The sequence below is a fragment of the Periplaneta americana genome, chromosome 4 (assembly GCF_040183065.1).
Source record: "Periplaneta americana isolate PAMFEO1 chromosome 4, P.americana_PAMFEO1_priV1, whole genome shotgun sequence".
In the NCBI taxonomy this organism is placed as follows: domain Eukaryota; kingdom Metazoa; phylum Arthropoda; class Insecta; order Blattodea; family Blattidae; genus Periplaneta; species Periplaneta americana.
Window position 1 is genome coordinate 76,450,789 of NC_091120.1, and position 26,472 is coordinate 76,477,260.

The following is a 26,472-nucleotide window of genomic DNA, read 5'->3' on the forward strand; positions in this document are numbered from 1 at the left end:
CCTACTACTAATGATAAAAATGGCCACACATGACTAACTGCTTTGTATAATAGCTACTTCGAAATCAGGCACAATGATTGACGGTTGAAACTTAATATTCATATCATCACAAGCATTTACGATTTGAGTTAATACTTTTTCGTACGTAACTGCTGTTTTGTTTGGCAACAAACAAAATACTAAGGGGATGTACTGACCATTGTTTGAAACATGCATTTTAAATAACTGATAAAAAAAATTATAGCAGTAGTCGAAGGTACCGTCAACAAAAATTTTGTTACTCTCACAAAAACTGACTAATGATAACCAACAGTTTTGTGCAAACATTACCAAGTCGCAAATAAAACACTGTCGTCTCGCGCAGTCGACTTGTTTACAGCATATCTCATCTCGCGCAGTCGACTTGTTTGCTGAGGTAATGCTGAACCTGCTCTCGCGCAGTTGGGCAAACAATATACTGTGCCTTTTCGCGCGCAGTCGGTACATACCCTTTTTCGTATATTTAATGGCGGTGTGCTATAGATACTGTATTTATATGTGTGATTCTCTAATTTTCTTAGGTAGTGGAAGAGGCATTAGTAATTGAGCCATGCTTCTTATTTTATTTGCGTCTTTAAATTACATCAAAATTAATTTCATATTCCTTTGTTTTAGTCTATTAGATTTGTGATCGCTGCCGAGAACGTCTCCAATCTTCCGCCATTAGCAATTCATTACAAGCTTATGGAAAATGTTAAGTCATTGATTCAACATGCTAACGTTTTAAGTGATCAAAATGATGTTCAGGTATCTAATAGACTCCAAACGTTGTCAGATATTGTTGCTAACAATCTTTATGCTATGTCCTACAAAAATAAAGGACAATTATTGGAAAATGAAGAAAACGTTCCATCTGCAGATTTAAGTTTCGATCATACTGTGTTAGATTAAAGGCGATAAAATAAACTTAGTGCAGACGGCATTGCATATGTTTTTGTCTCTATAGATGGTGAGCCACCAAAATACCGCTCTGTTGTGCATTTGGGACAAGGGGGGGGTGCAAATTAAGTTCTCACTGCGATCTGATTAAATAATAATATATCCCCTCCTCTTCCCTGATGAATCACAATTACAACACAGTGCCACACGACAGCAAAACAGGCCCACTAGAAAGACTTTACTTCAGTTTGTACCATTTCCGATTGCTGTTCATGACTAGGGAAAGGAAGTTCATGCATTTGCATATTTGTTCTCTATCGTTGTGTGAATATGCTGAAAGATTATCTACACGAATCACAAATTTCTGAATATAATGATACTACTTTTATTGTGCATAAAAGTGCATATTTTGTCTTTATTTATAAAAGCATCATATTTTAATATTTACGCAGGGAAACTCCATATTAGTATGTTTATTTCATTTTTAAAAGTGTGTAACCTCGTAAACATGACTAATTTATATTTATGAATTTTGAACGTAACGATGACGCCCTCATAGGGAGCCTCTCAACTTAGCAATTGGTATTCCTTTACTACAGTCTTTAGCAGATTTCGATAGAACAATATCCAGTTTAACACCAGTTCCAGGAAATGTAGGAGATAAAGTGACCAAGAAAACAGCAAATATTCTTTCCAAAAACCCTGGCTATTATCAACTTAAAGAAATTGAAGATATTCTCGAAGGAGAAATACCCCAAAAACCAACAAAATTTTCTATGCAACAGCTCACAGCTTTTGTGCAAGCTCCTCTTATTTCTTGTGATGTAGAACGAAGTTTTTGCGCTACAAAGCTATGCTGAGAAACAACAGGCGAAGAATGACAACAGAAAACATACGTCACTGCTTAGTTGTGAACTGTAACAGCATAAATGGAGCATTCAGCAATGAGGCAAGCATTTCAAAATCCATAGACCTTACCTTATTATTCTGTTAAAATAATCTCAGACTGATAATGCATAATGTAGCATATTTATATATTTTTACGGGATAAATACATACATATTCTTCACGTTTTTAGGGAATGAACTTCCTTTCCTTGTTCATAACTATTTCTCACACACTCATTAGTCACACAAGTTAATCCAGTAATATTTGGAAGAACAATATTCTCTGGAGGAAGCGCAAAAATTGCAGTTCCTAAGGAAAGACCAAAAGGTATAATTTACTGATAAAATAAGAGGCCTGCAAGATTTTGTAGTCTCTTGAACACCTCAGCAAGATCTCTTGGCCGGAAAAAGTGATCCTGCATCTTCATTTCAAGGTAGTTCACGAAACATGGAGCAGCTATACCTCGATGTTATGTCTTTCTTTGAAAGCATAACAAACCTGACATTTTCTTAACTCTCACCCACAGTCCGCAATGACCTGAAACAGCTATTGCATTAACTTTATAATGTGTGGTATTCTTCATTGAAAATGAGACTGAAAATTTTGTATTTGAACTTAATTTGCAGCATTTGCTGCACAAGCCACTAGTAGAATGTAATTGTGAATATTGAAATTGAAAAACTACATACTCAGATGATAAGTGCTTAATTATTGATTCGACGTTTTGCGTGATATCGAAGAAGCCCACGCTAAGGTGTCCTAAGATATAGATCTAGTAGTAATTTTAATAACAATATCAAATTACTCTTTGGCGTACTTCTCGACCTAAAAATCCGTTCAAGAATCGCACCACTCTTAAACATCGAAAGATATGTAGGCCTACATCCACTCAACTGCAAGTTTTACCTTCAGTATTGACGTTGCGAGTCTTCCAGATTGTTTAAGTGTGTCTGACCAATTGCTAAAGTGAACACTGTGAACTAAAGAAAATTGTACACACTTCTTAAATAAACCTAATGTATTTCCTAGCACAATCAGTGATACCATAAGTTATCAACAGAAAGAGAAAATATACCTCAAGCAGTAATACTGCCAAAATGTCAAGCGTAGCGTACTGAATGGTTTATTTTGCCATTCATTATGGAGATTATGTTCCGACAAGTCTATGATGGCAATTAATATATTTTATTTAAATTTTTCAATCTAAATTACTTAACATTACTTGAAATTTAAAAAATATGGTTTAGCACCATATAATAATTTTTTTAATTACATAAAATGTCAATGTTTTTGCGAAAGTTTTCGCCATTATGGCGTCTTCAGGCAATCATCACAATATCAAAATACATATTTTGCATACACATGATTGAATAGAAATACAGTCAGTATACTGGTTAAAATTGAAGTTAAAATATGATGTAGTTTAAATATCTTGTGATACATATATCTAATTAATAATCATAAGTTTATAATGGTAGTGTTACATAAATACATATTGTAGTTATTAATGAAATCAATCGGTATCTTCGTGTGACGAGTCGTGTCGGAAGCAGGTCGCTGCTGTAGGTTTGTTGTCTTCAGTTTGTGATTAAATTTGAAACCTACCAACTTTCATGCACAATGCGCGAGTCATCTGCAATTACCTCACGATTTTTGGTTATCAGTTTAAAACTTTAAAACCGCACAGAACTTCGGTTAACTTAGTTGTAAAAATTATGCATACAGGTAGTTTGATATAGTATGTCAGAGGGAGGACAATTGTTTGTGTACATCTGAAGTCTGATTATACTAATCAGCAATGTATGCAATGGAAGGGGAAAAGGAACTGGCCACCCTACCTCATTATCTCCTGGCTTAATTGCCTTGTGAGTGATGCCTTATTGGTGTCACTTATGAGATTCAAACGTGTTTTCGGACAGTTTACTAAACGACAACAGTAATTTATAATGTAGGTAGTGTTACAAAAATAACCCGAAAACAGCATAGGATCCTTGCTGGAGAAACTTTAGATGACATCAAAATTGCAAATTCATTAAGAGTTCAACTGGAATTTGTCGCCCACCAGTTCATACAATTACAAAATTATTAAACCTAGAAATGACAAGTTGCTGTAGCACATGAATTGTGACCTATCGAATCTGATCTAGGATTTTCTTAAATCCCGACAAGTTAAGAGAAAAGTCACATTTTGTGATTGAATTTTAAATTAGGTTCACGTCCATATCCTATTCCATGGATGGGCAACTCGTGCTCACTAAATGCTAAAAACCCTTGAAAGAGAGAAAGACAGACGGAACCAGCCGTAGCAGTTACACATTGTTTGTAATTTCTCTGCAAAAGCAGTTCATTGCCACGGTGCGCAATGGCGGCTCATGCAAGTGGTCGTGATATCTAATTCATTATTTGAATTTCAGAATGAAATGGTACAATAATTATAGTAATTTTAGAGAGACTGTACCTAAATACACACAACAAAATTATATTATTTCCTAGCTTTGATAATTAGTTTAGTACTGGAAACACAAACTGAATACAAACTTTTCAAGACAAAACAAACATAGGTGCACTACTTATTTATTATTACACTATTCGTTAATATTTGTTATTATATGCCTTATTTGAAACATAGAACGCGAGAATTTACAAGTGTTTATACATTAAAGAGTATTTCTCTGTTCTCAGAAAGATAATAGTCTGTATTCGCAAACAATCATAAATTCAAGGAAGTATTTTTTACATGTCACGGCACATGAAATAAACTTACTTCTAAGCTCTTTCTGTACAATGAGAGCTTTTACACTTTTTCTTGTATTAAACTCTGACTCAAACACATACAGTATATATGGAAGCAAAGAATATATTTGGAATTCTGACTTAGGCAGCATTACGAACAGTTCGATTCCTGATTTCGCTGGAGTCTGAATGGCGTGCTGTTCTTACATCTATCAATTCAAGCTATAAATTTTCAGGAACTGTAAGCCAAAACGATTTTAGAAAAATCTCGATTCATTGTCAATTGTCACTGTTTCTCCAAACTTACCAGTAAATTCTGTTCTAGGCCTTGAAGTAGAATCTTATATTTGATAAGGAGATTGTCTTATCACTCTTCAAGAAGCCTAAAGGATTTCACAAAATCTCTAGCCCTTGTCAATTGTCATTGTTTCTCCAAACTTTCCAGTGAATTCTGCTGTAGGTCTTGAAGTAGGGTCTTACATTTGATAAGAAAATTTTCTTATCACTCTTCAAGATAATTTATAGTAAAAGAAATTGAAATTGTCTATGTTCTACATGATACTACCACATTTCAATTTTATCCATAAATGCTCTTAGCTAGTCGATCATATGTCTTGCAATTCTGTAACTCGCACGGATAACATGCTAACGATATTTGATATCAGTCTCATCTTGTTGATATTCCATTTTTACCTTTAGCTGTTCTAAAGCAGATCGGGACAGTATTTCTTCACTAAAACTTTGACTGTGTTTATTTGAAACATAAAATGTCATGCGTAAGGAAGTGTAATAGAACATAATACAAGAGTTACCGCCTTTCTTAATAAAAAATCTTTATCTTTCGACTCATCACTAAAGAGAAATGATCTGGGAATTATATTCTTTTTCCCTTAAAACGAGCCGCCACTTATTGCAGACGCGAGCAAACATGCGTCTTGCAAGAACCGCATACAGACACTACCGCTAGTACAGAGTCCGTTCTACCTGCACTGAGGCTGTGTTGACACTTTGAGAGCACGAATTGCCCACCCGTGTCCTATTCTGTTCTCATGAAGCCTGGCTCCAACTCCACGGTTTTATCAACTGCCAAAATAACATACTGGTCTTGTGACTGTCTACTGTCCATCCGAGTAGATATGTCGCATCTCGGTTTCCCCCACCCATTTCTGTTGGCCCCTCTGTAAAAGCTTGTGGCTGGATTGTCTTAGCTATTGCCTGAAAACACTTGCTGTTCGGATTTGAACGTCTACGTAATATTTTACAACTTTGAAATAACTTGGAGAAAAGGGCACCTTTAAGTCACGGTCACGTGATATCCTCCGTTTCCATAACCCTGCGACATAAACACTTGGACGAACAGTATTCTCTTTCATGAAGTGGTATCGATGATGAGAATGTAGTCTATCAATATGGTGCGCAGTGAACTAGATAGTAATCGAACTTACTTTCTTTTTTTTTCAGCGGACAGTGAACTCTGTAAGGTAAGTGGATGTGATTGTACTTCTTGTTTTCTTCTCATAAGAATGAAAAGAGAATAATCGTAATTTTGTAATTTCTCAACAAGATTCTGTTAGAACTCGCACATTTGATGCATATTTACAAAATCAATCAAGCGTGGCGTATCTTGACTCGTTCAGAGATAAAGTATGAAAACATATTGTAACCTAGTGGAAAAGCTCATCCTCTCGTTTACTAGTTTGGTATCATGACTAATGGTAAAATACTATACAGAATTCTTAGGAGCCGATATTATAATTTCTAGCTTCTGTACTTGAGCACAGTTATATGTGTATTGTGGAAGGTTCTGCACTGTATTGGTTATCATTACAGCCTTTGTTAGTTCTAATCATTTTTACTTATTTATTACTCACTTAATGATTGTATCATTATTATAGGCTATATTGTATTTATATCTGTTTTCATCCTTTATTCAATTATATTTAATTATTTATTAACTTATATTCAGCCTTGGTTTGTTTTGTCGTTTCCATTGCGTCATATTGATCATATCCTCATTCACCTTTAACATCTGACGATGTAGACGTAACTCAATATAGTACGCTTTGAAACGCAGGTAAGCTTAACATTTCAGATTACGTCTGGGTTTTGCTCCCAAAAAATTTCCGTACATTTAATAACAAAATATATAGGTTTTCTATTTATTCAAATATATCGTATCACTCCTTTCAATCTGCCGGATTACCGTATATCACTTCCACTCTGTACGAGAAAATATAATTTATTAAGATAGGAAGTTTAAGTGACATCCAGAGGTTTTCTAGAAGACAAAACGTTTTCCAAAATTGAATAAAAACCATCGTGAGATGCATTTTCAGTCTTAAAAATAAGTGTTGAAGGCTTTGGAGGAAATTCTGAAGAACGTATCAAAAAGTGATTATCAACACGTCTTTCGAAACGACGCTGGGAAAAGGGCATTACAATCATCGTGCAGTATTTGACAAAGAACATAAATATGTATTTGAAGTATAAATGAAATAATCAATATTAAAAAAATATATGTCGCTCATTATTGAAGAGTCATCGAACATTAAAAACTTGTCTGTAGTACAGTACTTAAAATTTTTCAATACGAAAGTTTTAACAATTTTGGAACTGTTTGGTGCATATAGTATATGAAAGTGCAGATAAATTCTTAAATCTGTCAGACTACAGTTAGGGTTATAATAGGCTAGAGGTGACCAAAATGGGTAAGGGGAGCTTCCTGTACGTTATCTCTGTCTCATTCACGTACTGAGGGAAGGCAGTGGCAGTATCATATCGCTGTACAAACCCATTGTCCATAAGCCTACAAGCAGGAAGAGAAGGTTTCTTAACGAATTGGAAGATAATTTTTTGTTCTGCTTTGCTTAGCAGCTCAATTAGGAGTCTCTAGAACCAATATCAAAAGGCATTATAGAAAATATCACGCCGAATACACAGGCGTAACAGGTATTATTATTATTATTATTATTATTATTATTATTATTATTATTATTATCATGTAAATGTTGTTATAATTTTATTCTTTTGTACTTGCATGATATTTTTTAAAGATCAATTCCATTTAAGGATAAAATTACTACGGTATACAGGATGATTCACGAGGATTTTCCCCAATTACGGAGCTTATTTACGAAGAGGTTCTGAGTAAAAAGTGTTATGTAAACATATGTCCTAATCATAATATTTTCAGAGTTACACTAATTTTGAAGTTTATAAAATACCATTATTCTTCAGTTTTAAGAGTAGAACAGTATCATTTCTTTAATTAGCTAGTATTCTGAATATGTCCAATATGTTTTGTAAATTGGTATTCTGAAGCTAAAAATGTGATGTGAATTCCATAGTTGCTTCATACAGATTTTTTTTTTCGATTTTTAACTACAAAATTACATTTTTCTTACCCATTTATTACAACAAGTGTTACAAATCACGCCAGTGTTGTAAATTCTTTAATACTGTACATTAGGATGCATAATTAAACTGCAAAGAGTCAAGTTCCTAAAGTCGTGTAATTTGTAACAATTTTCGTGGTAAGTGCGTAAGAATAATGCAATTTGAGTTAAAAATTGGAAAACAAAATCTGTACAAAGCAATTAACAACACATTTTTGGTTTCAGAACACTACCAATTAAAAAAATAATACTTCTGAATAGTTCATTCTCCATTTGTAATTTTCTTTTGCCCTTAAAACTAAAGAAAGAGGTATTTTACTAACAACTTCAAATTATTGTACCTCTGAAAATATTGAGATTAGGACACATGTTTTTATGACTTCTTTGCTCGGAATGTCTTCGGAAATAAGCTCCGTAAGTGACTGTAAATCCTCGTGAATCATTATGTATATCAATTTTACGCTTTTTAATTTTTAGATTAGGGTGACTATCAGTTATTTACTATATTTTATTTAATAATAATAATAATAATAATATACAGTATTATTATTATTATTATTATTATTATTATTATTATTATTATTATTATTACAGAAAAAACTGATTCAATATTATGTGGTAGTGTAAGAATGGAACGAGCGATGAACTCCATTATCCTATGCTTAAAACTTGCTGCTAAGATATTAATGTATTTTTTCTTCTACTTATGTGAACAGCTGTGGTCACAAGTTCCGCTTATAAAACACGGCCGAAAATTTTATAACGCAGTTGAGAATAATTGCCTGTCTAATATTCCGCTGGACTTTGTTTCTATTTTTAGAAAGATGTATAGAAAATAATTCAAGGAAAAGGTTTTGTTTGAGACATTAAGTTAACATATTTATCTCTTTCAGAAAGCAATTTTTTGTTTATTTTTAACTATTATTACAAATGGCATCTGTTTGTTTCTTATTAAATTATTTATGCATTAATAATATGGAACGATTTGCTTCTTTGCAATAAAGGTATTGAGATTAATGAATAAACTGCATGAATATAAAGCAACTTATTCTTTCTAAGTACATACTGCCTAGAGATAGGGAATGAGCTGCGGAATGATCAGTCCAATATGTGCACGAACCGCCACTGGTTGTACTTTTCATTTAATGGTAAAAGTGAGAGTACACTGAACTACGTAAGTTTCAGTCCTGATAACATAAATATCAAATTGGCCATTCCAACGTTATGAAATGTCAACATAAAAAGAGAACACTCACCAGAGCCCCCACTGCCGAAAGGCACTTTTTGGTAACGATCGCTAGATGGAAGTACAGTTGCTCCATGCAATTCCATAGAGGTTATAACCATAGGTAGGAATTTCGTACCAAGACAGTAAATTCCACTTGAGTACAGCGAGGAGTATAGATTTCACCCGCGCCTCGCCCTGCACCAGCTCACTACAGACGATAGCTACGCAGTTCACGTAAACAACGCATAGTATCAATCTGTGGAGCTGTGCATAGTCTGAAGAATATTGTTAATTTTTATTAATATTTTAGGTTTTGAACAAAGTGAGCTATTCTGTGTTGTTTTTATTATTGTATTATTTACGTAATGTTAATTATTAGGTATATGATTCCAAAAAAGTAAACTTATCTGTTATTAAATAATTATGCAAACAGGTATGTATAACACGTTTATTTTTTCCCCCATTATTCTTCGTTAAATGTTAGTTGATAGACAAGTTTATTTACCAGCCGTCAATATTTGTTTGTTTCGCTGATCTGTTAATCTCTCGTGCTGCTATGCATTCAGTTGCGTTACAGTCCAAGTTCATTGGACATCAAAATTACGTTACGAAATCTCTAGCTGTCATTGCAATGGAAATTAAAAATTTTCTTTAACAATTATTGGTTCAATATTATGTGCCACATACGAGATACACTATTAGATTCACAAAGTTATTATTCACATGATGATAGCAAGAAATACTGTATATTTCAGATTTTCTCCAGTAACGTCTTATGACGTAGAGCAAATATTTTCAAAGTACCATTTTTTTCGAACATAAAACGAGTATTTCCTTTGATAAAATGAAAATGTTCATTGTTATTTGTTATAGTGAGGTTAGAATCATAATTGTATGCTTTGTATGTTATTTTTCTATGTATGGGTAAATTATTTTAGATTGGGAGTTACGAACTTTATAATTAAAAATTATTGTTTTTTTTTTATTATTCGTTTATAGTTTTCTTGTTTTAAGGCCACGGACGATTGGAGCACAATTTTGGTTACCAACGGCTGTACATGCTTGTCGTTCTGGTTCATTGACTTTGAAAGCTGCGCAACTATTTTTCATTCGGTAAAGATATAGCCTAGTTCAAGCTCACAGAACTTAACAGTTTCGGTACGAACTTCCTAGCTCTGGTTACAACGTGACTTCTTCTGCAGTCGCTAGATGGCAGCAGCTAGTCCATTAGGCTGATCAATCTATTACATATATCAGACATAGATGTAACAATATATTTCTCATTAGAGCCAAATAAAAACACCAAGTGGAGAAAGTTTTTTGATATATTGGTTTACTAGCACAAATTGTTACTTGGTACTTAGTGCATGAGCCATTCTTCTCTGATCATATGCGCGGCCTTCTCACCTATCATTATAGTCGCCGCATTGGTGTTCCCACTGACGATTTTAGGCATTATAGACGCATCTGCAACTCTGATTCCTTTTACTCCGTGAACTTTCAACTTCGGATCTACAACAGCGTTAGGATCGGAACTTGGTCCCATTTTACATGTTCCTACTGGGTGATAGGTCGTACTTCCTAAGTTTCTCAAAGCACAAATCCAGTAGTTTCTAGAACCGAACTCCAGACCTTCGCAGTCCTTTATGTGTAATTTTCTTCTTGTAGCTTCCTTTAATTTCATCACATTCGTCTGAATAAATTTCTCTGTAAATTTTATTCCTTCTAAGAGTGTGTCAATATCTTTACCGTCAGGATCCGATAAATACCCAGGTAGAATTCGTGGATAATCGAAAGGATCTGAAGAGTTAAGAAGGATTTTTCCTCTGCTTTTTGGACGCATCAAGTCAGGGAGAACAAATAGAAGATCATTTAGACGAATTTCTTCTAAGAGGGAACTACTTAATTCATCGTTGAAACCCATTTTATCTGAAATAAGAGTAGCTGTTTCTGTATTATTAGCAGGAATAGGGATAAAGAACATTTGTAAATCAGGTCTTGAATCGTTTGGAGATATACCAGTTTTTATGAACCCAGATAGTGTCAAACCTAATATTGTTGTAAGCAGTCCTGATCTTTTTGTTAAAAACTGATAATACATGTCTAGTGGATTAAGTTCTGATGCCTGATATGCATCAATTTTTTTCATGTTCAAAACGGAACCAAAGAACATAACATGATCTTGTAAATTTCCTCCAACATTCAGATCCATAATAACGGGATAAACACCCACCCTGTCTAAATGTTCTTTTGGTCCAACGCCTGATAGCATTAGTAACTGGGGGGAATTGATTGCTCCTCCTGATACAATCACTTCCTTTCTAAATTTTACTTCTCGAAGTTTACCATCCTTATCTTTAAACTGAACACCATACGCGGTTTTTGAGGAATAGTCAATCAGTATTTTAGTGACATGAGCGTATTTAATAACATGGAGGTTTTCCCTTAATCTTGCAGGACTAAGAAAAGCTTTAGCTGTACTACATCTTGTTCCGTTCCTTTTTGTGGCAAATATATAACCAAAACCCTCTTGTGATCCTCCGTTAATATCACTGAGATGTTTGTATCCCATCTCCTTCACTGCTTTCAGAAATGTTTCTTCATATTGTGTTGAAGAATATTTTTCTACAGTTAAAGGTCCACCTTTTGCATGATATATCTCATTTCCATCTTTAGGCTCAAGTAGTGGTTCATAAGTCATATCTTCAGATTTCTTGAAGAAAGGTAAAATTTCGTTGAACGCCCAGCCATAATTACCATCTTCGGCCCATTCATCATAATCTTGCCTCATCCCTCTTACGTAAAACAAGTAATTGAGAACACTGGATCCTCCCAGAACTTTTCCACGTGGCCAAAAACAACGTTTATCTCTTAATCCTTGACACATTCCTTCTTGATATTCAGTCCTATATTTCCAATCCAATTCTGTATTTTGCAAAGTAAACGCAAGACCTGGGATATCCGATGTGGGAGTTGGATCTCCTCCCGCCTCCAGAAGAAGAACTTTCCATTGCTTCTCCTCGCTGAGTCGACTTGCAACCACGGAACCTGCAGATCCTGCCCCCACCACGATGAAGTCATATTCGTCCTGTAGACGGAGGAGAGCGTCTTCTGGATAGTCGTCGGGATTTCCCAGTTGTTTCTGCGATTCAATGAGACTGGTTATGAAACTGGCGAAGAGGAGAGTGCCAGCGCCAGAAGGTCCTGCAGAATTTGTACACCATGGATTTGTATTCAATAGACATTCCGCTTCCATAATGTAGAAGTCTGGAACAAATAGTAGTGAAATAATGTTTTAACCACCAAAAATGAAATCTTTTACTGTTTAATCAATAATAATTAACAGGATCACTCTCAATGAAAAAAGTGAAGTCCCTTCCACGAGCAATTCAGTTTAAATTTATCCTCAGTACAATATATTATTGTCACCTGACTTTTCCAAGTAGAGAGATCTCAATATTCAATAAGTTGCATTGAAATAGAACGATACGGTAAAATATAGAATTAATATCACCACCCAAAAAAATACAAAATAAATATATACTTATAAACAAAATACTAACATACTCAGCCAAACAATAAAAGCAAACCCATCTCTTCTATAGTCAGCATTAAAACCTGAACCTAATTCAGATGCCCCTTCAGCAGCGCTCTTCATATTAAATTAGATTAAATATAAAGACAGACATCACATGCTTTGTGGACGTGGGAACTAGAAGCACGAGATATGCTTGGTATCTCGCTCTTAGGGACATAAATCTCTGATTAGACATCTTGACCCATAAATAGGTCGAGACATGTAAACAAGGTACGTTAGAATTTAACACAAAGTTTTTTCATAAGTTACATATTCCGAAACAAATCTCTGCAAAAGAATCGTTATGCAATTTTATAGAAATACTAATGGACGACAGAACTTTCTTGAAATTATATCTAGACGAAAAATCTATTTCTCTACTATGGTTTCACCTAGTGTTTTCATATGTACAGTGTGGCACAGAACTCGCTTTAGAGTTTACATTTATTTATTTTCTGTGATAGTTATGTACCTAAGTGATTAAAGTTTTTGTGTTCAAATTGTTTTCCACACAGTTGCAGTCTGTGTAGGACATTCTGATACACGCGAAGAAACAGCCCAGTATTCCTGTCTTAAAACTTGAATTTCTCCTCAATGTAAGCCTTCAGCTGATCAAGAGTTTCTGGGTTTCTTCTACACACTGGCGGTCGGTTCCACCAAGATTATTTAAAATGGCACAAACGCCTCTTCAACAAACGTTTGATCTTAACGAGATCTTTAAAAGCTGACCGTTTCACCAGGCCTCATTTCTTCAAAATTAACATATACGTTTAATAACCTGGCGATTTCATATTTGTATCTTGCATGTCATAGTTCTCATGTGACCATGGTTTCGAAATCCCTAATTTTATTGGTTTACATGTGATTGCAGCGACTGTATTTTGTTTGGCATGAGGAAACAATGATAGACTAAAAGGTAAGACGCAGTAATTTTACGAACATTAAAAAGTCTTTATTTCTTGATATTCTGTCTAAATATGTTGACACCATTAAAAACAAAAAGACAGATAGAATAACATAAAAGGTAGAGAGTTGGGGACCATCTGAAAACGTTCGCCATGTTGTTGACTTCTTAACACTACGTTAATTACGGTGAATACATTATAATAAATTAACAATGAGTGCAAAAACATGTTAGCAGTAACGATGCTAAGTGAAACACTAAAACTGACGAACGTCTCATTAAACTGTTTCACGACACGTTATAGCCTAATGATAACGAAGGTTGGTGAAACTGGCTATGACTCTTTCATCTTACATCATAGGTGAAAGACCATTGCATTGGGGTGAGATCGGGTAAACGCGATCGTTGCCCGTGGCCGAGTGGTTAACCTCTTTGCCGTGCATCGCGGCGACCCGAGTTCGATCCTCTTCTTGATCGTGAAAGAATTTATGGTGGACAAAGCGGGAGGGAGAAATTTGTCGGGGTTCTCCCATGTCCTCTAACCATTGTCATCATTCCACCAATACTCCACAATCACCCTCAGTCTGCAAGATACTGAGACCTACAGAACAAATAAAATTGGCTGGAAGTTGTATATATTCGTGTTTAATTGTATATTTATGGCTCACAGTGGGCCTAAGGAAGCCTAAGTAAAAGAATCTGTCATGGTCCGGCCTCAAAAAGCTAGGCCAAGCCGCTTGAACTCAATCCAATAGACATTTACAGTATCTGTGAGGATACGTAAGAACTCTATTCCATACAATTCTAAATTACAAATGATGAGACTCTTCAGCAGTGCATCGTACTCGTAGATGCCTCCGAAACCCTGATTTTCTAACTATTGAAGCGCTTAGGCCCAATTCGCTTACCTGTCGAACCATTCGCAACCGTGTTGGAGTCTAAAACTTTGCTATACCCTACGATCCGAAATGTACATTCGTGCATTGAAGTAGGTGGAAGTTATTTTGAACATTAGCTGGAAATTGAAAGTGCGCAAACAATTTCCCTGGTAATGTGTCACTGTCATTTTATTGTGTTCGTTTTAAGCAAAACTAGTGGCGTGTGCAGCAAATACTGCAAACTATGTCCATAAGAAGTTCAAATAAAAATTGTCCAGATTTATTTTCAATGAAGAATACCAGACATTTTGATAGTTATTTGCTTCCATAATAGTGAAACATACTCCCTCTGAATGCTTCTTTTTTGCCAAATACTTTTCCTTGAATCTATCCGTCTTCAGTTCTTGAGTTTCAATGCGAAATCGCAAGTAACAATGTCAGGACGATCAGTGGGTTTTTCATGTGGGAGTAATGTAGTAGCTATTTCAGGTCATTGCGGATTGTAGGTGAAAGTTAAGAAAATGTAAGATTTGTCATGCTTTGAACAAAAGACATAGCATCTTGGTATAGCTGCTGCATGTTTCGTGAACGACCCTAAAATGTAGAGGGCAGAATCACTTTTTCCCACTAAGAGATCTTGCTGAGCGTGATCAAGAGACTACAAAATCTTGTTGCCTCTTATTTTATCAATAGGTAATACCTTTTGGTCTTTTCTTAGGAATTATAATTTTTGCGCTTCCTCCAGACAATACTGATCTACCAAATACTGCTGGATTAATTTGTGTAACAATGAATGTTATTCCGTATATTTTCTGTAATATAGGCTATTATGAGGAATTTATTGCTGAGCTATGGAAAATGAGGCGAATGATATGTCACAGTTGTAGAATCTTATATGCGCCCTAAATAAAACTGTTCATCGTAAATCGTTAGCAGTTTCAGTGTTTCATTTGTTGCTGGTTGCGGGAAATACACTTACTCATCACGGTAGCAAGAAGTGAAATGGCATGCTATTTTCCCTACAACAAAATATGCTTGGCAGCGATCACAAATAATCTAATCGATTAAACCAAAGAAATATGAAATTAATTTTGATATAGTTTAAAGACTCGGCTAAAAGAGGAAGCATGACTCAATTACTACCAAGAAAAATTAGAGAATCAGACATATAAATATCTATATCACACTGCCATTAAATATATGACAAAGACCCACACCACTTGATTAATAACTATAAAAGTGTTTCATTTTTAATAACATTATTACCTTACGTAAGTTTTATAGTTTTCATTAACATAAGTTTATATTATATATCTGTTACTCAGTAAATTATAGAAATGAAAATCTAATATTCTTTCTCTGCGTCCACTTACATAAAGCCCCAAAAGGTTTCACTTTCATATCATCAGTATAGCATTATGTGTTGTATTAACTATAAGAATATTTCATTTTTAATGGTAATAATCAGTGGCGGCTCATGGGTATTGAATTAAGGGGGGGGCTGCATACAAAAATAAACCAAGCAACTTACTTTATTTAAAGATTAGTTCCATGCGCCTTATCTTGGAAGTTGTGTTTAAATGAGACAGGCTCATGTTAGTAGATTTACTGGCATTTAAAAGAATCCTGCGGACAAAATTCCGGCACACCGGCGACGTTGATATAACCCCTGCAGTTGCGAGTGTCGTTAAATAAACCATAATTTAATTTTTTATATGAAGATTTGAACCTCAGAAATATCTAACTGGCGATGTTGTAGTTGGTTGTATAATATATATATATATATATATATATATATATATATATATATATATATATACATGATACATCAATAAATGAAAAAAATAACTGAGCCAGAAACTGAATTCATGTTATTCAAGAGTACCCAGGGCGCTTGCCTCATTTATTGTGATGTTAGATGTTTCAGATTCCATTATGGTTTGAAAACATTCTAGCAATGGCTCCTTCTTCTCATGAACAACATTTACTGTTCTTATTTTAAATCCATCTTGTTGCCCCAGCTGATGGAATTGTCTTTGAAACACATTAATCTAATACAGATCGAGAGAAGAGAGCAGGGATACTGGATACATTATCAAAAAATATGCGAGCCTTTGTATTTTGTTTAGCGGCTCTTTCCATTATGAGATTCAACTGATGGGCACTTAATTTCACATTTCTCCTGAATTGTTAATGTACTGAATTGAATAGACTGTAAATATTGTACAGAATTAAACATTGTTGCACTTGTTATACTCACAACATTAAAGAAAATGTATTTAAAACTGCGCGCTACTGACAAGCTGCTGCAAATTGTGCAGCGCCTGGAAACTCTGGATTCGTGGCAAGGGGCAGCAGGGGGAGGGGTAAAACTAACGCGCAAAGCATCCGAGACGAGACTGGCAGCTCCAGGGGAGGAAGTGGCTTCACATTATAGTCCTTGGCTCTGGTTTTGCTCTGGCAGCACCAGGGGAGGAAGTGACTTCACTAACGATTGCGTGCATGTCATTGAGAGCGAAATTTAAAAAAAAAAATTCGAGCCGCTAAATAGAGACTGTATAATAAATGTTTTTCACAACATAAAACGAGACAAGAGCCACAAATGTCTGGGGGCGCTGCAGCTCCGCAGCCCCTCTTCGAAAGCCGCCCCTGGTAATAATGTCATCAAACATTCTTAAGTTTTGTAGTTCTTAATATCTAATACACAGCTGTACTCGAAAAACTACAGACCAGAGAATCAGACCTGTAAATTATTTTTTATACGTTATCAAAAATTACACAAATGAAGATCGACATATTGACATTATGATGTGAAAGAATCTGAGCCATCTGAACTCTATGTCAGCAATCCTGTAGGTCATGGCCTTCGTGTAATAGTCTACTGTTTATTTTTTGTTTTATTCAGAAATGCAATTAATTAGTTCTCAAAACTGACGAAAGATGGATTTTGGAAGAAAGGAAAATTATGTAGGAAAATTGACATTTCTCTGAAAACTATTTTTCTGAAAAACTTTGGGTTCCAAGCTTCAAAATGAGGTATCATTTATTAAAATCCGTTCAGCCGTTTTCCCATAATTTCCATTACCAGTTCAAATTATATATATATATATATATATATATATATATATATATATATATGAGATCTGTGTTTTCGTATCATTGAATATAATGTTCCAGTTTTGAACTCATAACCTAGCATTTAGGGACGTAAGTTTATATGGGACTTCTTTCTGTTATGTAAGGAGAAGTAATCCTTTAGGCTTATTATAGAGGCCTACACACACGCACGCACACACACACACACACAGAGAGGCACGCACGCACATACACAGATATATATATCTGATTGAGGTTCTAACTGATATGTACATCTATTATCAGGCAGAACATCTCACTTGACGATATGTGTCGGAGGAAGAACAATTGTTTGTATGCATCTGAAGTCTGACTAGTGTAATATGTAGCTAGTCGGCGTTATAAGTTATGCAATGGAGGGTGAAGGAGGAAAGGGACTGGCCACCCTACCCCATTATCTCCTGGCATAGTTATCCCTTAAGTGGTGCCTTCTTGTGAGGTTCAGACCTATCTTCGGACAGTTGACTAAACAACAACATAAATATAAAGTAGACCTATAAGCAGCACTAAAGAAAGATGAAAAATCTGTTGGTCTATCGGCTAGTTGAATGGAACAGCTAACTTACAAAATTTAGTAACAATGCTATATTCGTAATAGCACATGACAAAAGTAGTCCTAAATATATTAAACGACTAAGAAAGAAATTATAGATAATATTGAACAAAAAATTATTAATTTTAAACCAAAATGACGACTTTTTCACTGATTCTTTTAATTTTGGAATAACTTCAACAAGAATTTCGTTTGCTCCATCATTGATATTTCGTGAGAATATGGAATAATAGAATCTGCATCCCCTTACCATAAGTAGCTCCAAAGTCAGTCATTGTTTGCGATTGAACATCTCTTAATATACATTACTGTAAACATGTTAAGCAAAGTGAACATATAGATTTGGTTTATTTTCATTAAATACTGTGACTGAAATACGAAATCACGTACTTTCGATTGGCGTAGGTCCGGTTACGTTAGCTTATTCCACAGTGAAGCTATGAATGCCTTTACTTAACGTTATTTCTACTATTATTTTCCTTATTTTGGAAAAATATGCAAAAAATTATAAAACGAAAATAAAATTTTTTAAATTTTTCTTTCTGGTGCCAATGTGTTCTCACACTTCTCAAATTGCTTGAAAAAAATCATCACTACAATAAACATGTTGGTTTAGCATGAATAAATTATTCCGTAATTATAAATGTAGCATTTTTTACAGTAACAAAATATTTCATTAAAATCATAACTCGAAAACTAAATGTCATAATTTTACTTTCTTTGCGTCGATAGATGTCTCACAGTCCAAATAATTGACAAAATATTCATGAGGGAAATAGAAACAAAAATATAGGACCAGGAAATAATTATATGAAATTTGCTCATGGTCTTAAACTTTTGTTAAGTACTGTACATACATATATATCATTATTTCACTTAAAAATTGTGTTATTTAAAAATTGTGTTTCCTTATTTAAATGTTCTTACATTAAGAAAAGCGCATCTGGATTCTATATAGGCCTACTTACTCTTTCATCCAAAATGTAAAAACCGATGTTCATTATTTTTCCCTGTTTACAGAGTTTTGAATATTTTCATTGCTCTTTTTAAAAGAAATAAATAAATTTATCAAAGTGAAAATGAGTTTAGGAGTAAATAATAATATGACAAGATATTTAATGTACTGAAACTTGACTATTCACAATTGACAATGAGTTAATATTTCAATAAATAAATATATTTCGAGCACGATGTTTCAACTTTCTTTCATTTAGAAAAGTTTGTAGGTTTTCTTTGTCTCCATGTATTACCGTCTCTAATGTCAGATTGTAGAAAATAATGATGAGTACCTAAGTTACTTGTTTTTTATTTTATTTTTTATTTTATTGGGTTATTTTACGACGCTGTATCAACATCTAGGTTATTTAGCGTCTGAATGAAATGAAGGTGATAATGCCGGTGAAATGAGTCCGGAGTCCAGCACCGAAAGTTACCCAGCATTTGCTCGTAAGTTGTTTCACATGTGAACGCTGTAACTGGACGCAGGCTATATAGGCTATTTGTATGCACACATTTATAAATAAATAGTGCAAATTATAATAACGCAATAACTCATAGTAAAAACAAAATTACTCGTATTTACACTAACTGTTAGCTCTTCTTTTGTTTCGGCGTGCTGACTGCCTTACTCACTGAAGGCAGACCTGAACTGCGTGTCTGGGGTTCAGTGTCACTGATCTATATCTCATACGAAACTACACTGTTTTCTTAATTCAACAACATTGGAAAGAGTATAAGCATGCACAGGATATACATTACGTCACGTGTCCTTCAGTAGAAACCTTGCTCACAAACACAAGAAACGCGCATTTCAGGGTCAGTCTATAACATTCCTTCCTCCTAAACAAGTACAGTATACTTCAGTTTAGCAATGTTTATGAAGTTAAATTTTACAGAAAAGGTTATTCTAATGTAGGTTTAAATATTCATTCAGGACAGTACCTGTGTTACAGTTGTACACGTGTTTTGAGTTAAAATTTTACAACAAAGAATGGGCTTAAACATTGCATTAAGAGCCGGTACCTATAAAAATAGTAACATTTTTAGTTAAAAATTTATATCAACCATTATTCTAATATAGGCTTAAGCATGTTAGGGGAGAGTCGGGTAGTATCGGACATCAGGTAGTATCGGACATTGCGTTTCTATCATCTACCATCATATGGTAGTACCTGAATGACATAGTTACGTTTCTCTATGCGACATCACAGAAACGTAAACATGTCAATCAGGTACTATCATCGTGTGGTAGATGAAAGAAACTCACTGTCCGATATTACCCGATGTCCGATACTACCCGACTCTCCCCTAAGTGTAATACCTCTGATACAGTAACATTTCAAGTTAAAATTTTACATAAAACATTGTTATAATATAGGCTTAATCATTTCATTAAAAATGGTAACAGTAACATTTTAAATTGAAAGTTTGCAGCAAAGGCAATATTTATTCTTTTTTTGCCAATCGTGTTTCTTAACAATCTTACCGATGTTGTTGGTAGGCCTTGTAAGTTAAACTTACAACACAAGTGGGTAAATAAATAATGAATAACACCTATCGACAAATACGAATAATAATAATAAATAAATGACACCTATCGACAAATAACATACGGCGATCACACATAAAAATGTTAGCTTTCAAAAACAAAATATTTATTTAAATTGAAGGTAAATAATAATAATTTATTTTGTGCGAGATCGTGCGTATTTGCTTGTTTTCCGCACACAACCAATACGCGGTAAGTGTGAAATACCACATTCAGTGTTTCCAACGTAACACACATAACAATTTCCCTCTTCTTACAGCTTAAGCGCGACATTCATTTTACTGCTTTAGGCTTTTAACATATTTTTAGAGACGTTTAACATAGTAATAATTATAAATTGGAAACTTACCACTGCAATTTCACCTAAATTGCAATGTTAATTATTGTTTTTAAATATTTGCAAAAATTAAGTAAAGTCTACTACTCCACGAAAATTATTGCATTCCTGATACAAGTAACATTAAGGAAGCCGTGAAAAAATCAACAAGATTCCAAATGTCGATGTTATTACTGCAATGTGTTATATAAATAATATTGTTAAAATATTAAAATGAAAAATAAATCATTACATAACCTTACCGTTTGTTTTAAGTTCGCATTTATAGACTGGGGAAAAAAGACAGACGTATATCACGGCCTGCTGGAGTATAGTAAACACAGAAAACATTTTATAGCAACAATGTTGAAGAAATATATTTTGGTTTTCCGAAGTTGCCGTCATTAAACAGAAACCAACATTGAGATTTCATTGCAACTAATTAGAAATTCGTCTTTCAGGTATGTAATAAACGATCTTGGCACAAAATAATGTACGATACACGAGCGATATGTTTGTTTTCATGTTCTCGGAAATTAAAAAAGCTCAACTACTTTCGCTTTTTCAATCTTTTCCTCGAACATGAAAACGTCAACATACCGCTCTTGTAACGTATATTACTATTGTATTAAGACAGGCCAAAATAGTATGCAATGCATGTGTTAAGTGCATAACAGAATGTCGGAAATAGAGAAGACGCGACTTCGTCTCGTCTCCTCAAACTTTAGGTTAGGTTAAGTTAGGTAAGTTTAGATTATGTTAGGTTAGGACGACCTTTGCATGTCGGCCATACTGAGGCCTATTGTGCACCCCGAATTGCATGGGATGCATGATGAGTGTGTATGAGCCCACCGGACGCATGTGACCCCTCATCCGCTCATCCAATGGGGGTCTCCTACCCTCTCCCGCTCTAAGTTCACAACGCCATGGTGACCAAGCAGCAAAGCATCCATTCCAACGGCCCTTCCAAGGTGTCGAAGCGCCCCCTCCCGTAAACGGATAAGACATGCGTCTTGACCTGAACATGGCTATTGAATGAGATGAGGAAGATGAATGATATATGAAAATACAAATTCTTTTTCTACACGGGAGGGGAAGGGAAGGGAAAATTTCTGAAACTTTTCCTCGATTCTGTTGTAATGTAGCTACCACGCTTGTGTTGCAATATATTATTGTAATACACAACACAACCCTGCCCTTGATGCGAGATTAGTCTTACATCTTACATCACCACGTGCCACTAATCTTAGTCAAGTGATTTGGTTCATTTCATGAACTTCTTAAGGGTGGTTCACAATAAGCCGGAAACGAAAACGACGAGAACTATTCACAATTAACTATTGTGAATGCACACATTTAAATACATTTATTTTAACAATATTCCCGTTCTCGTTATCGTTGTCGTTTCCGTTTCCGGTTTATTGTGAACCAGCCTTTACTCACTTCACTTCAAAGAGTAGTCGCTAAAATTCCGATCTCTACTTATAACAGCACTACTGTTGTTATAAGTTGTAATTATAATCTGTTTTTCTAGCAACCAGTCGGCATCTTATAAATTCAACTTACAACACTGTCAAGGATAGCGGTAAGTGCAACCAAAAACACGATCTTGCAAAAACTTATTTGCGATGTTTTTTTTTTTTTTTTTTAATTTCTGTATGTGAACCTGCATGAAAGTGAAAGCTAAATAAAGAAGCAGAATCACACAAAAATATATGGAAACCCAATGAATTTTTTATACGGAATAAGAAACATGTACAATATGTGACGCAATACATACTCGATGAAATATACGACTAGAAGACACCCAGAATAATTGTGTGCGTTCTTCGATAGTTCTAAATCATAAATTTAACAGAAAATTTACATCACAAGTTATTATTTTAGGCCTTAGAATTAGTGATATCGAAGAGTGAAATTTGATTATATTGTTTTCGAGTTTTTATTTGTGGTAGTTACTGTTTATTCACTACTTTCTTAAATGTACGTCACGTTACCTCCAGTTACTGGCTCGGATGCAGCTGTGATGCTAGTAGGAAAAGATGAAGCTACGAACTGCTCGGAGAGGTTACTGTGCTGTGCAAATCATCCAGGGTTGCACAACAGCTGGAACAGAAGTCAAGGTCGACGGGCAGTGGGCGGTTCGTACGTACATGCCATGTGATACACGTCAAACTTACCTTCTTTTGTATTTTGTTTTTCGACAGTATTTTCCCCTTATCCTTATGTTATTAAGTTTAAACAGAAAGTATTTTGATGCTGTACAAAATCCTGTTTCGAAGGATTTTACTGAAATACATATTTTCAGCAGGGCCGCTGAGTTAGCTCTGCGATAGTGCGTCTGCTTCCAGACTAGCCGGCCCGGGTTCGATCGCCATCGGGCTCAGAAATTTTCATGTAAAATTTCTATCTTGGAACTAGGAGAGATGGCGGTACACAACTTCTAATCAATAGATTGTGCACCAATATGCCTGAGTTAAATCCCAAATCTCTCCATAATGCGTATGAAGAAAGGGCATATGTCACTGTTGATAGTGGTTCGTCAGTCAGATGGGGACGTTAAGTCTGATGGCCCCCTTGGTGTTATTCGACAGAAGTAGGCTACGTGCCGGAACTGGGATTCCTCTTCTCCCTTCCTCATTATCATCTTCAACCCATTCCCTACACCACACTTCCGAGAACATTCACCCTAGTTTATTTTTTATTTATTTTAGTAGGTTATTTTATGACGCTTTATCAACATCTTAGGTCATTTAGCGTCTGAAGAAGATAAAGGTGATAATGCCGGTGAAATGAGTCCGGGGTCCAGCACCGAAAGTTACCCAGCATTTGCTCATATTGGGTTGAGGAAAACCCCGGAAAAAACCTCAACCAAAGTAACTTGCCCCGACCGGGAATCGAACCCGGGCCAGCTAGTTTCGCGGCCAGACGCGCTAACCGTTACTCCACAAGTGTGAACCTCATCCTAGTAGACGTAGTAACTATTCACAGATACACATCATGCACAGCGTGGCCCAACTAAGTGATGTGCAACTTGGAAATGGGTCACAGTTCTAACAGCTATCCGTAATGTGCGAGACACGAACGATGCAAGTTTTAGGTAGGTAGGTAGATAGGTAGGTAGGTAGATAGATATAGATATAGATATAGATATAGATATAGATATAGATATAGATATAGATATATAGATATAGATATAGATATAGATATAGATATATAGATATAGATATATAGATATAGATATAGAGATATAGATATAGATATAGAGATATAGATATAGAGATATAGATATAGATATAGATATAGATATAGAGATATAGATATATAGATATATAGATATATAGATAGAGGTATAGATATAGATATAGAGATAGAGATAGAGATAGATATAGATATAGATATAGAGATAGAGATAGAGATATAGAGATATAGAGATATAGAGATATAGAGATATAGAGATATAGAGATATAGATATATAGAGATATAGAGATAGATATGGAGGTGGATGTGGATGTGGATGGAGAGATGGATGGAGAGATGGATATGGATATGGATATGGATATAGATATAGATAGATAGGGATATAGGGATATAGATATGGATGGATGGATTTATTGAGTAATATTATACATACACATGTTATATTATCATAATTATCTCTCAAATCCAGTGCACGGGTCTTCTGACCATACGTGCTTTGTACCTAAAAGAGGTCCTACTTTGTACGATGTAAGTTAAAGGATAGGCATTTGATACACAGATATTTTCAGCATATTAGATATTTAGAAACATAGTGTCTTCTACTATTAGATCTATATCTTAATTGCAATAGTACCAGTGTGTATTGATATATAGTCAGCATTTAATCTTCATTAAAACAAATACAAAAGTAGTTACTATGGAAAAGAGTAGGCGTGTTATTTCATAAATACAGTAATTAAACATGTCTGGTGATAGAAGTTTACCCGATTCTGTATTGTGATTTTTTTATTAAGAAATCATGTCAGAAGACTTAAGTTTTGGTGAAACGGTAAAGCGGTCAGTAATTTTTATTGGTTATTTTATGACGGTTTGTCAACTGTGTATAGTTATATAGCGTCTGAATAAAATGAAAGTGGTAATGTCGCGAAATGAGTCCGGAGTCCAGCGCCGAAAGTTACCCAGAATTCGCTCTTAATTGGTTGAGGGAAAACCCCGGAAAAACCTCAACCAGGTAACTTTTTCCGACCAGGATTAGAACCCGGACCCGCTCATCTCACAGTCCGGTCGGTGATAAAATGTCTATTATTGAAAGGGTTGTCTGGGAAGGAAATTTATGCCGATATGGTAGATATATTTAGGGATCATTGTCCTTCGGAAGCCATCATAAAAAGACTGGATTGAGAAATTGAAAAGGAATTCAAATATGAACATCGTGTAAAGAAATCAGTTTCTTTAACCACTTCAGAAAATATCGATGCCGTACATGACATGATTTTGGAGGATTGACACATTTGTCTCAAACGTACAATATATCAGGGACTTTGAAAATATTGTGCCGCGTCTGTGGCTCAAATGATAGCGTGCTGGTCTTCCATCCAGGCGGCCCGAGTTTGATCCCCGTTATGGTCGTGATGGTATTTGCAGTGAATAAAGAAGACGCTGCAGAGGTTTTTTCTCGGGGTGTTCTCGTTTCCCTTTATCATTCCACTAACACACTCTGTTCCCCCTCATTTCGTCTGTAATCTGCAGTAGTAAAAATGGGGTGTAGCGCCATGTATTATTATATCTATTGCAGTGTTCGAACTCTTTTCATAACTCTGTATTATTCTACATACAAATCAGATTATACACTTTTACTTTTTAAATGTATTTATATATTTGACTTTATATATTGTTTGGTTTCATTAATTGGCATTTGTAACGCTGATTGTTTCTGTAGAAATTCACCCAGACACAACAGTGGGGCCCACATGTTACCATTTATTCATGAATGAACAGGTATTATTTGGTATCCATATAGGTATCTGACCGGAAGATAAAGTCGTAACAAATATATTGGAAACAATATTTTCTACATCTTGATTACACGACTTCTAACACTATATCACTTCGGAATATATGCTGTATTTCCTTTACGTGTTAAAATTAAGTACCTTGTTGATTAGTTTCAACCTGTTGTAGGTTATCTTCAGAACTGGGTCTTCCCACACATTTAAAATCTGCAGGAGACCCACAACAACACACATACACAACACATCCAATCACACAACACAACAAAACAAACTGTATTCCGAACAATGGTACATAGACTACTCAACATACCAATGAGCCAACAAGACAACAAAGAAGAAACACATTAGAACAATGCGAAATATATAGACACACAAAAACACATCCAAATGAAACTTTCAACGCA

The 26,472-nt window shown here is 34.9% G+C and overlaps 2 protein-coding genes across 5 annotated transcripts in view; one reads left to right on the forward strand and one right to left on the reverse strand.

The window, feature by feature from the left end:
* Positions 1-23,227, reverse strand: part of LOC138697975 (glucose dehydrogenase [FAD, quinone]-like) — a 34,955-nt gene extending 11,728 nt beyond the window's left edge. The window contains exons 1-2 of one of the 2 annotated variants that reach the window (XM_069823603.1): positions 23,071-23,189; positions 4,949-12,429 (exon numbers count right to left, since the gene is read on the reverse strand). In XM_069823603.1, the coding sequence (XP_069679704.1) occupies positions 10,523-12,418 (1,896 nt within the window). In that variant the 5' untranslated portion in view covers positions 12,419-12,429; positions 23,071-23,189 and the 3' untranslated portion in view covers positions 4,949-10,522. Of the gene's footprint in view, positions 1-4,948; positions 12,430-23,070 lie in introns of those variants that run through there. The other variant, XM_069823604.1, reaches the window with a different exon arrangement.
* LOC138697977 (tyramine receptor 1-like) overlaps positions 1-26,472 on the forward strand; it is a 689,651-nt gene that overhangs the window by 442,787 nt on the left and 220,392 nt on the right. For 2 of the 3 annotated variants that reach the window (XM_069823608.1, XM_069823606.1), the window contains exon 4: positions 6,001-6,020. The exons of the other annotated variant lie outside the window; for it this stretch is intronic. The gene's annotated coding sequence lies outside the window, so the exon portion shown is untranslated. The remainder of the gene's footprint in view (positions 1-6,000; positions 6,021-26,472) is intronic. 3 annotated transcript variants of the gene reach the window in all.